The following is a 14008-nucleotide window of genomic DNA, read 5'->3' as shown; positions in this document are numbered from 1 at the left end:
GATTGGAGAGAAAACCTCCTAGACACTAAAACACATCTCAAGTTCTGTTATATGGATAGTTGACATGCCCTGTGGTGATATATGACATAGTTAGATACATTTTGTTCCTTATTCATTTATGCTGAAATTTAATTTCAACATTTGCAACAATTTTTGATGGATTTATACTGCATGTCTAATAATACATGAAAAATACATTATTTAAGAAATAAATATTGTTTGCTATATCCCTCCAATGTGTGTAAAGATGTTCTGTGTTGTATATTTTACCTCTAATAACCCTACGTCACATATTTATATTATATAACACTTACATAAGCCTTTAACTGAATGAGGACAAACACAGAAAAACCATTAATGCTGCATGTTGCTCTGTCTATGTGAGACGAGCCAGAAAATCTGTTTTGCTCATCTGTGTGTAAAAGCAAAAGAAACAGTTGAATATGTGTGTATATATGTGTGTGTGATTGTTCAGTCAGAGTGTCATACCCGGTGAGACGTCCACCTCGATCACATAGTAACCGGCAGATCCATCTTCAGGACACATGGTCGCTGCTGCAGTCTCTCTTCCATCTTTTACCTCGGGTTGGTTTGTTGATGGAGAGTAACGTGCTCTGCCTCCAGATGTGTCCGGTACAGCAGTGTGGGAATGGGGATCCCAATCTGAAAGTGTGTCGGTGAGGGACGAGGAGCGTCGTAACTTGGTGTTGCAGCGATCGCCAGAGAGACGCGTCTCCAAACTTTGGATCTTCGAAAGGCACCAGTTCTTGAGATCGCTGACCACTGAAGTCTGCTTACAAACAGAGAGATGGAATAAATCATCCAAAAATCAGCCCATGCTAATATATTTTAAGACTGACAAGAAAATGCATCACAATGAAAACGAGAATCAATGTAAGATTTGATATTGATTCATTCAGTCACTTATAATTAACCTCCACAGATATCTGAGAAATACATCAAATATCATTACAGGGCAGAAACATCTCCAGATTATTAACTGTATCGCCAAGCCCCAAAATGAACCAGACCACTTAAAAGCCAGATATTGTTCCTTTTACATCTAGACAAAGACAAAAACCATTACATCAAAGTGCCTTTCAAGGAAAGTCTATTCACTTGGCTGCTATATTTGCAACGCCTCTGGGCAGCTATTTCCGGCATCCAAGACCAAGTCCTATTTACTTGAATGGGGAATCCTGAAATCTCAAAAACTGCTTGCCAAACTCACATTTAAATAACATCTTTCGAATCGGCAACAAAATCTGACATGAACTGTTCCATAAATGTTGTTTCTTAAAGTTTATATTACTGCTTGATGCAGTCCTAAACACACGTCTTTTAATGGCAGCTGCAGTGACACTATGGCTGCATCTGAAATCAAATACTTCCCTATTACATAGTAGGTGAAAACAGTATGTGACAAAAGTAGTATGCTGGAATTCACAGTACTCATAAAAGAGTAGGCAAAAAGTACCCAGATGACCTACTACTTCTGGTAAGATTCTGAAGTGTGCATATGATGGACATTTTACTATCCCATGAAGCCACAGGAGAGAATTTGTGAATGGCAGTGAAACGACGCAACCGACACTGGTAGGTCATGGGATAATGACAGCATGGCGAATGCAGTACATCCAGATTACATTCATACTACACAAATTTGTACTACACAGAACATACTTTTTTAGCAGCCATGAAGTAATTACTTGTTCAAAATAAGTACCTACTCAAGAGAGTGTGGGATTTCGGAATCAGCCGATGACTTTACCATTTTTAACTTTTATTTAGAGGGCGGGGCTTATTCTGCCACATTGTATTGCACTTTCCCCATTCATAGTGATGTCAATATGAGCGCACCATCTTGGTATATCCAAGTCTTTGATTCTATGTTTTTAAAGCATGTAAAACAAATGTGATGGTCTGCATATAAAGTTTTTGGTGAATATTACCTGTCTTTTTTCTCCTTCCAAGCGTTCCTGTATGGCTCTCTTATCAATTCGATGTAAACATTCAATCCTCTCAGCAGACACTCTCTCTAGAGTGATCTTATCTAGAGCTTTGATCTGAAAATCAACACATAATAATCAACCCCAAAAACATTATAGGCTACATAAAAAATTAAACATTTAAATAAATTGACTGATAAAAGTTTGAACTGTTGAATATAGGTACAAGCAGCATGATGATTGGCCATTAACAATTGAAATTATAGGCTGCTGAAGTTGGATTGGTTATCTTTTCAGATATGGTTCAACAAGTCAATATAGGCCACAGCCAAAAAGTTAATTAGCTTGTATCTGGGAAATGTTTTAACACATTTTCATGAGGGACTGATACACTGCAAATTTCATGTGAATTGAACCAGTGGCCTTGAAAAGTAAATATCAGTGCTTGGAGGACACATGGATTATTAGATGTTTATGTTGCTAGGTGTTTTGTCTAGGCTGTATGCACCTGATGTTTGTTCTTGCGGTCCAGTTGCCCCATCTTGCTGTTCATAAGCTCTTGTACAGTGTGAATCTCTGACTGCATTTCCTCTTTAGTTGCCATGAGTTGATTCTCCAGTTTATTAATGAGAGGCTCACACCTGCAGCCATTCAATGGGGCCTTTAATAGAAATAACACATAGACAAGAGTCAAAAAAATCAAACCATTTACTGCATGAGATATTTGCTATTTTTCACTTTTTGGAGAAAATGTTGGATAAGCCTTGGGGCTTGCTGACAGGGTCAGAGGTCATGAACTCACATACGGCCATTGCCAGAAGCCAGTGATTATAGTTTATAAAGTTTTAAATATGGCTATTTTTCTTTAAATCACTACAAAAAGATTTTTGTAGTGAACACCCTTAATTATTGTAATCTATTAACAGCTCTTAGGATGTATGATTGTAATTTAATATTAGTTTGATAGTCCTCAATAGGAGAATAGTCAATAAATATGTGTAACCCAAACATACAAATATACTCTAAAAGGATCTTGACAGCCTAACTATTAAAAGTTTTCAGTGGAGTGCTAATAGAGAAATGAATGAGTTTAATCTGATAGTGAAACCGTTTTGGTTCCTTGCCTGCATGATCTTGCCATCTTTGTCTCTGTAGAGAGTATAGAGCTGGTACGCCTTGTAGTTATGAGGAGGAGGGGGAGGAGCTGATGGACATGATCTCTCTGTTTTACTCTTCTTCTTATGATCGCTGTGTTTATTTTGTCTTCGAATGAGGGCATCGGATGGTGACAGCTGAAAAAAAAAAAAAAAAAAAAAAAACAGTACAGAATCTATAAAATATCAGAATATAGGGAGCTGTTTAATGTGAGAAAACAGTCAATGGAAGCGGCGCTTGTTGGGAGTCAATCAATAGCCCAGACACTCCACTTCACATGTAATATATTCAGTTCATTATACATTATTTCTTAATTGCGAAAATGCAAACATGATGTACCCTCTCTTTGACTTTCTTGTTGATGTTTTTGTTTGCACATGCCTCTGTGACAAACACATTGTCATTCTGGCGGAGAGAACTGTCACTGCCGTGAGTATCATTGGCTGGAGATACACTGTCCTACACAAACACAGGAGTAAGTCACACCATTTACAATGACCAGCAAAATCTACAAACTAGATTTAAACATGGTGAAATGTGTTAAACAGAACTGAGAGTACTACACATTTATTGTAATGAAACCTAATTGTGATGATAAAGGAAAATAGTAGGGCTGGGACTTGATTTTATATATCGGTTGTTGATTGGATATTGAGGTGTGGGTGTGGCACTCAAAAGTGGAGGTGGAGATGAATGTGAGCATGCACTTTTGGGGTTTGAGCACATTAAATGAAGTCCTGCACACATCACTAGAGCAAAGTCTGTCATTTTCACTAGAAGGTCCAGTTAGGGCATTTTGATTAAACATTAAAGGTGCCCTAGATTCAAAAATTGAATTTACCTCGGCATAGTTAAATAACAAGAGTTCAGTACATGGAAAAGACATACAGTGAGTCTCAAACTCCATTGTTTCCTCCTTCTTATATAAATCTCATTTGTTTAAAAGACCTCTGAAGAACAGGCGAATCTCAACATAACACCGACTGTTACGTAACAGTCGGGGTGTACGCCCCCAATATTTGCATATGCCAGCCCATGATTGAGTCATTACACAAGGGCAGCCAGTATTAACGTCTGGATGAAAGGCATTAGACAAGGGCAGAATGTCTGGATGTGCACAGCTAGGTAAGCAAGCAAGGACAATAGCAAAAAATGGCAGATGGAGCAATAATAACTGACATGATTCATGATAACATGATATTTTTAGTGATATTTGTAAATTGTCTTTCTAAATGTTTCGTTAGCATGTTGCTAATGTACTGTTAAATGTGGTTAAAGTTACCATCGTTTCTTACTGTATTCACGGAGACAAGAGCCGTCGCTACTTTCATTTTTAAACGCTTGCAGTCTGTATAATTCATAAACACAACTTCATTCTTTATAAATCTCTCCAACAGTGTAGCATTAGCCGTTAGCCACGGAGCATAGTATGTAAACATCAAAATAAACATTGTACTTACGCGATTAGACATGCTGCATGACGAACACTTTGTAAAGATCCATTTTGAGGGTTATATTAGCTGTTTGAACTTTTTTTATGTTGTTTAAGGCAAGCGCGAGCTCCGTGGGCGTGGAGCACGGGATTTAAAGGGCCACACACCCTGAATTGGCTCATTTCTAATTATGCCCCAAAATAGGCAGTTAATGAATAAAAAAAAATCTATGGGGTATTTTGAGCTGAAACTTCACAGACACGTTCAGGGGACACCTTAGACTTATATTACATCTTTAAAAAAAAAAGTTCTAGGGCACCTTTAAAAGCAGGGCTTGACATTAAATGTTTTACTCACCAGCCACTGTGGCTAGTGGTTTTCCAAAGTTACTTGCCACTCAGCATTTTCACTGGCCACAATTTTGACATCAATACCATAGGGAAAAACTGCCATATAGATATTTTTAATATTATCTCATAATTTGGCAGTAGGTATATTAGGCTGCTGTTACTTTAAGACCTGACACACGGATCCATTATACTGTTACACACGTGTTTTCTTTCTTAACCTTTTATGTTCACTTAAAACATAACTATGTTAATGTGAATACTTGCCAAGACTGGCATTTTTACATTATTTTGTGTGTATTTGATTGTTTAAGCACAATAAGCAGCAAAAACAAATCAATTTAGTTTTAAGGCAGCTTTATGTGCACGCACTTTGGGTGTGAGCACAAAATCAAAGCTCAAAAAATTCAAGCTCTGTAACACCAACAATTAAGAGCAAATGAAACAAGTAAGTGAGGGGAGGCATGTTTGTGTTTCAACTCGCTGTTGGAAAGAGACAGTGGATTTGTACAGCATTAGATTGTTCCCACCACGGCACAATAGAACACAACAAGTATGGTATCAAAGCGATAATTGATTTAATGCTCAATTTATCGAGGGGGTGGGGGGGGCTCGTTCTGTGCGTACCCTGAGATAAAATCTTGCAGGCCCCCCTAGCCTTGAGATACACGTGGAACAATCTGAATTTTGAATTATTGAAAATGTTATGCACATCTGAAGTGTTTTATTACCGTGAGAGTATAAATGTTCAATTATTAAACATTCTGTCATTAATTATTGCTTGCATCACATTCAGTCTCTAGTATGGTTGCTCATTCTGTATTGATTGTGTCTGAGAGAGGGTGTGTAGTTTTGCCTCCTCTACCTTTCTCGGCAGCATCTCATCACGAGGGACTGACTGTGCTCGTCCCTCAGTCTTCATCTTGTCCCTCCTCTTCCTCACAGTGCGTCCTCGAGTGAAGCTCTGCATGCAAATACAGACATTAAGGCAAATGTTGCTGGTCTTAATTGTTAACACATCTAAATTTAAAAAGTGTTATTTGTTGCATGTTAAAGGGATAGTTCCCCCAACTTGTCATTATTTACTCAACCTTATGAGTTTCAAATCTGTATGACTGACTTTCTTCAAGTAAAACACAAAAGGAGTTTGTTTTTTTTTGCCCATGTAATTGAAGTTGATGGGGTGTTATGTTGTTCTGGACCCCATTCAATTTCATGAACAGCTGAAACATTCTTTAAAATATATTTTTGTGTGTGTTTCAGAGAAGAAAGTCTTACAGTTTTTGAATGAAATAAGGCTGTGTGTCCACCAAAGCATTTTAGCCAGCTGAAAATACCAGGTGATTTTCTGAAAATGCCTTGCATTTTTTGAGTTAAGACTCTTTTGTTGCTATGATACAGAATATCCATGGAAGTGTTGCTATAGTATCGGATTTAGAAGATTGAAAGTTTGTTTCAGAATATAAAAATGTTGATACAATGTAAAGTATTTGCTCTGGCTCTCTGTGTTTTATTCAAAGTTAAATATTTTTCATCTCTCTGCATACAAAAAAGGTTTAAAAGGAGGGCCTGACCAAAATAGTTTGAGAACTACTGCTTTAAAGTATTTCAAATTCACCCTGTTAACCAATTCTTATGTAATCATCTGGCTCACATCACATCTTTGATCTGATAGGTCATCTGACCTACAACTGAACACTCTAATCTAATTGTCCTCTTAATTCAAAAATGTTTATATTGTTCTGCATCAGGTTAAATCTGGACTGAAATCATCCTTTGGCTCAAGATGAGTGAATGCATAGGAATTCCTACATTTGATTCTTGCAGGATGTGCACATGTGCAACCAACCACTGAGCAAGAGCAATATTCATTCCTAAAACATCCTGCTTGAAACTCGATGAAAATAGAATAAGAATGTTGTTGTTTTTTTGCTGTTGAGCAAATAATAATAATATAAGAGAAAAAAAAAAAAAAATCTACTGCCTTTTCTTGCCATATCAATTGCTCTTCAGTATGTGTGTGTTTTCTTACCTGTGGGGCTTTGGTGAGCAGCAGTGCCACTTCAGGATTATCATTTTCACGAGCCTGATCGAGGGCTGTCTCTCCTGTCTTTACCCAAAACATACACACAGCTAAGAACCATGCACATAACCATGCACACAGTTAAATGTGTCATTTCTGCTGCATGCCAACCTAGAGAACCATGTTCCTCAAGACATGGTTTACAATAACTGTGGGAAGTGCCGATACTCCCCTGTTTGGCACTCTAGGTCCTGTGAATAAATTGGCTTGTAGCACAAATAGTTTCACCATTTACTGCACTCTCTTATTCTTCTAGTAATTCACCAATAGTGGCTAATGGATTGGAAGTCTTGCACATTCACAGAAAATAGCTTACTTCTGTATTGAAAAATAGGGTGGATACTCTGGAGAAGGTGACAGTAAATGTTACTTATTGGAGCAACAGGACCGCACAAGGTGCAGTTTGTTGGAGACATCCTAAAATTGGGTTGGTAACTCGATTCCACCCAAGACCTAGATCAGGGTTTCTCGAATCCAGTTCTGGTGGGACACTACCCTGCAGAGTTTAGTTTCAACCTTAATCAAACACACCTGAACAAGCTAATCAAGGTCTTCAGAAGGTGCGTTCACGCGGCCTCGTAATTCCTGTAGTTACGAGATTCTAGCTTGTAAAAAGCGTTCACGTCCTCGTAGAGCTCGTAATTACAGCTTGTAAGCTGGGAGTTTTCTGAAAGCTCCCACATGTACCACGTGGCCACGCTGTACCACCTGACCGCCGTAGATTCATTTAGGCGTCAATAGTGCTGCCATGGAAACGCATAATTCCCAGTTCAAGGACCAAAAGGACGTGAACAGCTCCGAATATAACGTCACGTGTTGTCATTTCAAGATTCCGGTAAATACGAGGTGACGTGAATGCAGCTAGAGTTACTAGAAAATTGCAGGTAGGCAAGTATGATCAGGGTTTGAGCTAAACTCTGCAGGAGAGTCGTCCTCCAGGGCCGGATATGAGGAACCCTGAGCTAGATGGTCACCTACAGTACATTGCCTAATAGGTTGTCTGGCCCTAACTGTGGAATTTATTGAAATACAGCAAATATTTGGGCCAGAAACATACTCTATGCAAGTACAGTATGAAAATGCTTGACCAATGCATTGCTGGCATGTGCTCCTATTGAACATACTTAAAGGGGCTATATATAAGAATTTTCATGTATTATTTGCTTTATTGCCAAAGTGTGATCAGCTTGTAATGAAACTTAAAAAACGAGACCTAGGTTGTCTATGAAAGTCTGTAGGGTAACTTTTATGTGAAGGACTTTGGACATTTTTGCCGGGAAAATCAAAAGGATGTGACCTTTAAATGCGCTCCCAAAAGCCTTTCTTCCATTCACACATAAAATGAATACAATGTTGAGGATAATGCCAAAACAGCTATTCTGTACAGTAATGTCAATGTGTCACACAAAGAAAAGGGATTAATTCAAACTATAGTCTCACATAGCCAGTATAGTCTATAGCAGGGGTCATCAACTATATTTGTCCAAGGGCCAGAATTTTTCTCTGCAGACACTGTAAGGGCCAGATACTCGTAATATAAAATAAAATTCGAATTGTATCCTAATATGTTATTATTTGATATACTAATTCTAATTCCAAATGTATTTTATTTTTTACATATTACCTGTACTGCAGCAAGCCACCAGGGGGCGATAGCGATATTTTAGGCTTCATATTTGTGAGGCTGTCAAGCTGTCCATCACTGTCACGCAATTGTGCGCTAATCCCAGGCAAGGAAATTTTGACATTTGTGAAAAAATGAGCACGTGAAACAATAAAAGATGTTCAATGAGAGAACGCGTTTATCGTCATTCTTGACTGAAGGCAGGCTATGGCACAAGCTACTTTTCAGAAGGGTTTTTTTTTTCGTTAGATTTAAAAATAAACAAATATGGAATGGACCCGAATATTCAAATATTCGTTCGGTGGGTTGGTATTCGATTTGAAAATTTGACATTCGAATATTTATTTATTTATTTATTTTTTGCACACCTGGGATCCCCCGCGAAACGATTCTCATTCCCCCTTGAATAAGGCCGGCGACACACTGGCTGCGTGAGCGTCTCAGCTGCGTGGCGTGTCCGTTTTTATTTCGGCTCCCATATTTAACAGGTTGGAGTTTGCACACTGAGACACGCGTCTCAGGCGCGCTCGAGCCACGCGGAAAACGCGTGCATGCTAGAAATAGAACCGACGCGTGTTCCAGCAACGGGAGTGTTCAGAACAGCGGAGTTTGTATGGACCGAAGTGCATGTCTGAGCTTGTGTTTTGTTGCTTTGACACTGTGGAAAATACAATAATAGAAACAAAATGTATTAGCATTTTTACCCGTTATTATCAATCTAAATTAATCTCGTTTTTAATTTAACTTAATTTCGTTTTTCTTTATTTAAATTTCATTTTTCTTTATTTAAATTTCGTTTTTTCTTTATTTAAATTTCGTTTTTGTTTATATAAATTTCGTTTTTTCTTTATTTAAATTTCGTTTTTTCTTTATTTAAATTTCGTTTTTCTTTATTTAAATTTCGTTTTTCTTTATTTAAATCTACCCTTACTGTGCCAATTTGTTAGTCAGAAAAATATTAGACTACCTTAAAAGTATTGCTTAATTTAACAGACCTGTGTGTGTGCGTTTTATATCACTAGTGCAGTGTCCGTTCTCGGAGCATAAGCCCTGCCCGCGTGAGGTGCGCCGCTTCCCGCTCGCGCTGTTCTGACTGTAGTTTACTAAAAGTTTATTAATTCTGAATGTGTCGCGTCTCGCGTGTCCATCTATATTGCACCAAATGCGACACTGCACTGCCTTGTGAAGTCGATTGGATGAACGGTTCTCGAAATAATAAAAATGCAAACGGACATACAGACACAGATTCCTGCCTTTATTAGAGAGAAAATATGTTCAGCCCCTCTCTCCGAAGAGTCGATGTTCATTACTACCGAAGCTTCGAAGCTCAAAAAATGGTATTCGGACCAGCCCTAAACTTTTTTCCTCTTACAAGGCTATTCCTGAATTCAGTATTATTCTGGGGGCCGGATGGAAATCTCTGGCGGGCCGGATTTGGCCCGCGGGCCGCCAGTTGACGTTGCATGGTCTATAGTCTCAAATATACTTTATAATCAAACTAACATAATAGTGTCGTTTTCTGAATTGCAGAGCTGGTGCAAACATCCACTACAATCAGATGCTTTCTTAACTGCTGCTTTCTCACCGCTGTCATTTTTGTTGTGGGTTTATTTTGTTATTGAGAGGAAAGCGTGCAGCACATATTTACATATTCATCTGAACATTGCTCTCAGCAGTTTGATGGCATCAGGATTAGGGCTGTGACGGTAGGCATGACAACCGCACCAACTTCACCACCGCGGTCGTGGAGTGTCACCTGCGGTAGTGTTATATATATTATATAATCTCAGAGGTCGCGTTAACCGAAAATTTTCAGTCACTGATGGAATTTTTTTAGCAGTGACGGAAAAAATCTGCAGCCCGTCCGTCATTTTGACAGATTATGTAGCTTGTAAACTGTAATTCCCACCCCTGTCCAGTAGGTGGTGAGCGCGCTCCAGTGTGGCAGCAGAGCACGAGTTCAGTCTCCAGAATAAAATGAAAATGATACGCTTGTTTAAACACAGACGAGCACCCTAGTTTAAGTCAATTTTATAATAATAAAGTTACTTATGCTTACAGACATTATTAAGTTTTGTTATTTTTCTTGCTGACTATACGTTCATGGTCAACGAATGGCTTTTCTGAGGTATAATGTTACGTTACATTGTTTGCAACACTGACTGACGTGATACAGATTTCGGTAAGCTACTGTATCTTTCAACATATTTATTTTCATACACGTTTATTTCGTTCTGTACAGTAGTAAAGAGGAAAGGATGATCGCATTCACTCACAATCCGTGACAAGTGTTCAAGATGAAAACGGAAAAGTGACGCAGTCTTTGATCAACTTTCTTCTCATAATATAAATAAATGCATAGCCTGTGCCTATTTGCTTATCCTGTAAGTTCGTGAATAAAAATGAAAATGTGGACGAAATCAGAAGCTATTAAATGTCTTATCATTAAAATATAAAAATTAAAATGACGGGTAATTGATTATGATGGATTTTTTTTTACGATCCTGTCCATCAAAATCACGGCGAAACGCAAGTCTAATGCAACCTCTGATTTTTTATATATATATATATATATATATATATATATATATATATATATATATTTATATATAAACCAAACCCCGCCCCTTTCGGACCCCACCACCGCAACACCGGCAGTTGTTGGTGATTTACCACCGCGGTAGTAAAAATTTGCCACCGTCACAGCCCTAATCAGGATGTCCATTAACAGTATATCGCTGCAAAGGTATTTTCAACTTCTTTTTACTTCTAAGTGAAGAACGAAAAAGAACTTTGGCGTGAGTATAGGCCAATTTGGGGCCTTGAAAATTCAGTCTCTTACGTTAGGTCTGCACGAGAACGAACAAGAGCAACAAGTTGCTGGCTGCAGTTCACTTAACGGCCACCGGTGTCGCTAATAACAAGGGTTTCTGAACTCTACATATAGCCCCTTTAAAATATCCTTGCATTACTGTGGTCGTAACCTCAATACTCAATGGAATTTCGTTTAGCATGTATGTGCCATTAAACCAAATAGCAGCAATAAGCATCTAGATAGTTTAACTAACTTGCTCTGTAAGATTCAGCTATGCCTACTTGTGTTGTGTTATGAATTTCGCTCAAACACATTTTGAAACTGTATCAGTGTATCATATCGGGAAGCATTTGTGTTCAAGTACTTGTGTAGAGTACATTTCAGGGCTTCGCTCATGAAATATTTCTGAAGGTGCTCACATTGTTTTTGATGCGGCTGTCCGCCCCAGCCTCCAGTAACATGCGTACTGTCTTCCTGTGATTCAGAGCAGCTGCAATATGTAAAGCTGTGTCTCCTGCCTGGACGTCAGCAAAGATTCATATGGTCAGAATCACAACTTGCACAACAATTAGCAAAATGCTGTTTGGGTCATTCCGTGTCAACTTAACCAGAGGTCCTCTGCTTTTCTGGTGAAAATACATAAATGAAAAATAAAATACTAAATGCCATGGATGAATATTTCCAGGGTAATTCACTACTTTGTAGAGGGGGTAATAAATTATTATTGTAAAATTTGCTATAATAAGTATATAGTATGTACATGCGGAACAGGACTGTAAAATAAAGTGCTACCAAGATTGATAAAGTCAGCAGACTTTACTAATAGACCTACCAATCTCTGTATAAAAAAATAAAATAATGATGCTGCCATTTTTCTAAAGTCATTTTCCCTCCTCTTGTAATTTGGCTTCAATATCAGGTGAAAATGATCATTTTGATCCCCCTTTTCAAAATAGTGGATTACTCAGTAAATATACATCCATGGCATTAATATTTTGAATTTCATCACTATGTTTGTCTTTCTTCAGAAAAAAATATGAACAAAATCTTAAAATTTTAGCCAGGGAAGTTTTTAAACTTTGTTTGATCTGACACGGAATGACCCGTTTAAAATAGTTTTAGATGGAGTATAGCAGTCCCAGAAAATATTTCAACTCTTTACTCACGTGATTTCTTTCAGTCACTGAGCAGATGGCACCGAGGAGCGCTCGGATCACGCTCACATGGTTATATCGGGCAGACACATGCAAACACGTGTCACCTACCTGATGCAAACAAGTCAACTGAATATTATTGGAATAGCACATTTGTTTCATGTTGTTTCCAAGTTAAATAAACACACAGATAAAGAGAAGAGAGAGACGTGTGAATATATTAGAGAGAAAGCAGACAGAAATGAGAGTTTGACGGCACTTACGTTATTCTTACTGTCAGGCCGAGAGCCGCCCAGCAGCAGAACTTTAGAGCTCTGAGCATGACCGTTCTGACACGCCAGATGAAGAGCTGTGTTTCCTGCCTGAGAGACATTACATCATGTCATCTGTTCAACTAGAACTTTGATAGAATTACTCCACATCATAAAATGGATCCAGGTGCCGTCCTGAATGCTGATTGGTCAATACAGCTATAAAACACCTGTTCACCATACCACTGCACTGCTCCCATGAAGTATTAAATATTAATCTTAAACGTACAGGCTTGATCTTCTGATGGAAGGATGCCACTTCATGAATGAATTAAATAATCATCATAAATCAATTAAACAACATACTAACTTTTATCCATTTATTTAAATGATGTATTTAGAGTTGTATTATAACAATAAGGCACTTGAGGCTGTGCTGTATTGTGAATCATGACTAGTCATGTAGAGTTGCAGATGCAAAAAAGAGCTGCATGAGACAAACTATGAAACATTCATAAGCCACAAGTACCTCCAAAACACTGGTGTCAAAAGTATTCACATTCAATACTCAAGTAGAAGTATAGATACTAGGGTTTAAAAATACTTCTGTAGAAGTTGAAGTATCAACTCAAGCTTTTTACTCAAGTAAAAGTGTAAAAGTACTGGTTTCAAAACTACTTAAAGTATAAAAGTAAAAGTAATGTAAGGAAAAAAATGCCATTAAGGACAAAAGCTTAGGCCGCGCTACAGGGGTCTATTGTGCGCTCCACCTCCTCAAAATGTCATCAATAACATTTATTGGAATGTAAATGTACATCCAAGCTTAACTGCAGGAATCTGTGAGGGCAACGGAAAGAAAAATGCGGGTAGTTTTGGTGTACCCAGGGCAGGCTTAGTAACAATCAGGGCTTGACATTAACACCCGCCAACCCGCCAAATGCGGGTAGATTTCAGCTGTTTCAGTTCACACCGCACCGACAAACACCAACAAACTCGTCTGTTGGAGTTTGTTGGATAGGTGTGATAACCCTGTTGGCGTTGGTTGGAGTCTGTTTTTACCAGACTGAACATGTTTAATCTGCATTTGTTTGGTCGTCTGAGCATCCAACAAAAGGCAACAATCATGGCCTCCATATTGAAGGGTCGTTCCAAACCGAAGTGTTCAAAACTGGCCACTTTAAAGGGCCCTTCGGAATG

General features: G+C 38.3%; 1 protein-coding gene across 2 annotated transcripts in view; it reads right to left on the bottom strand.

Moving 5' to 3' along the window:
* ankrd6b (ankyrin repeat domain 6b) overlaps positions 1-14008 on the bottom strand; it is a 44952-nt gene that overhangs the window by 3867 nt on the left and 27077 nt on the right. For both annotated transcript variants that reach the window (XM_048206223.1, XM_048206224.1), the window contains 10 exons: positions 12824-12922; positions 12573-12671; positions 11826-11924; positions 6917-6994; positions 5750-5848; positions 3444-3563; positions 3074-3241; positions 2458-2610; positions 1953-2066; positions 490-790 (listed from right to left, as the gene is read on the bottom strand). In XM_048206223.1, the coding sequence (XP_048062180.1) occupies positions 490-790; positions 1953-2066; positions 2458-2610; positions 3074-3241; positions 3444-3563; positions 5750-5848; positions 6917-6994; positions 11826-11924; positions 12573-12671; positions 12824-12922 (1330 nt within the window). The remainder of the gene's footprint in view (positions 1-489; positions 791-1952; positions 2067-2457; positions 2611-3073; positions 3242-3443; positions 3564-5749; positions 5849-6916; positions 6995-11825; positions 11925-12572; positions 12672-12823; positions 12923-14008) is intronic.

Source organism: Megalobrama amblycephala, linkage group LG11 (genome assembly GCF_018812025.1).
Source record: "Megalobrama amblycephala isolate DHTTF-2021 linkage group LG11, ASM1881202v1, whole genome shotgun sequence".
NCBI lineage: Eukaryota > Metazoa > Chordata > Actinopteri > Cypriniformes > Xenocyprididae > Megalobrama > Megalobrama amblycephala.
The sequence above is the reverse complement of the archived record's forward strand: the minus strand, read 5'-3'. Positions and strand labels throughout refer to the sequence as shown.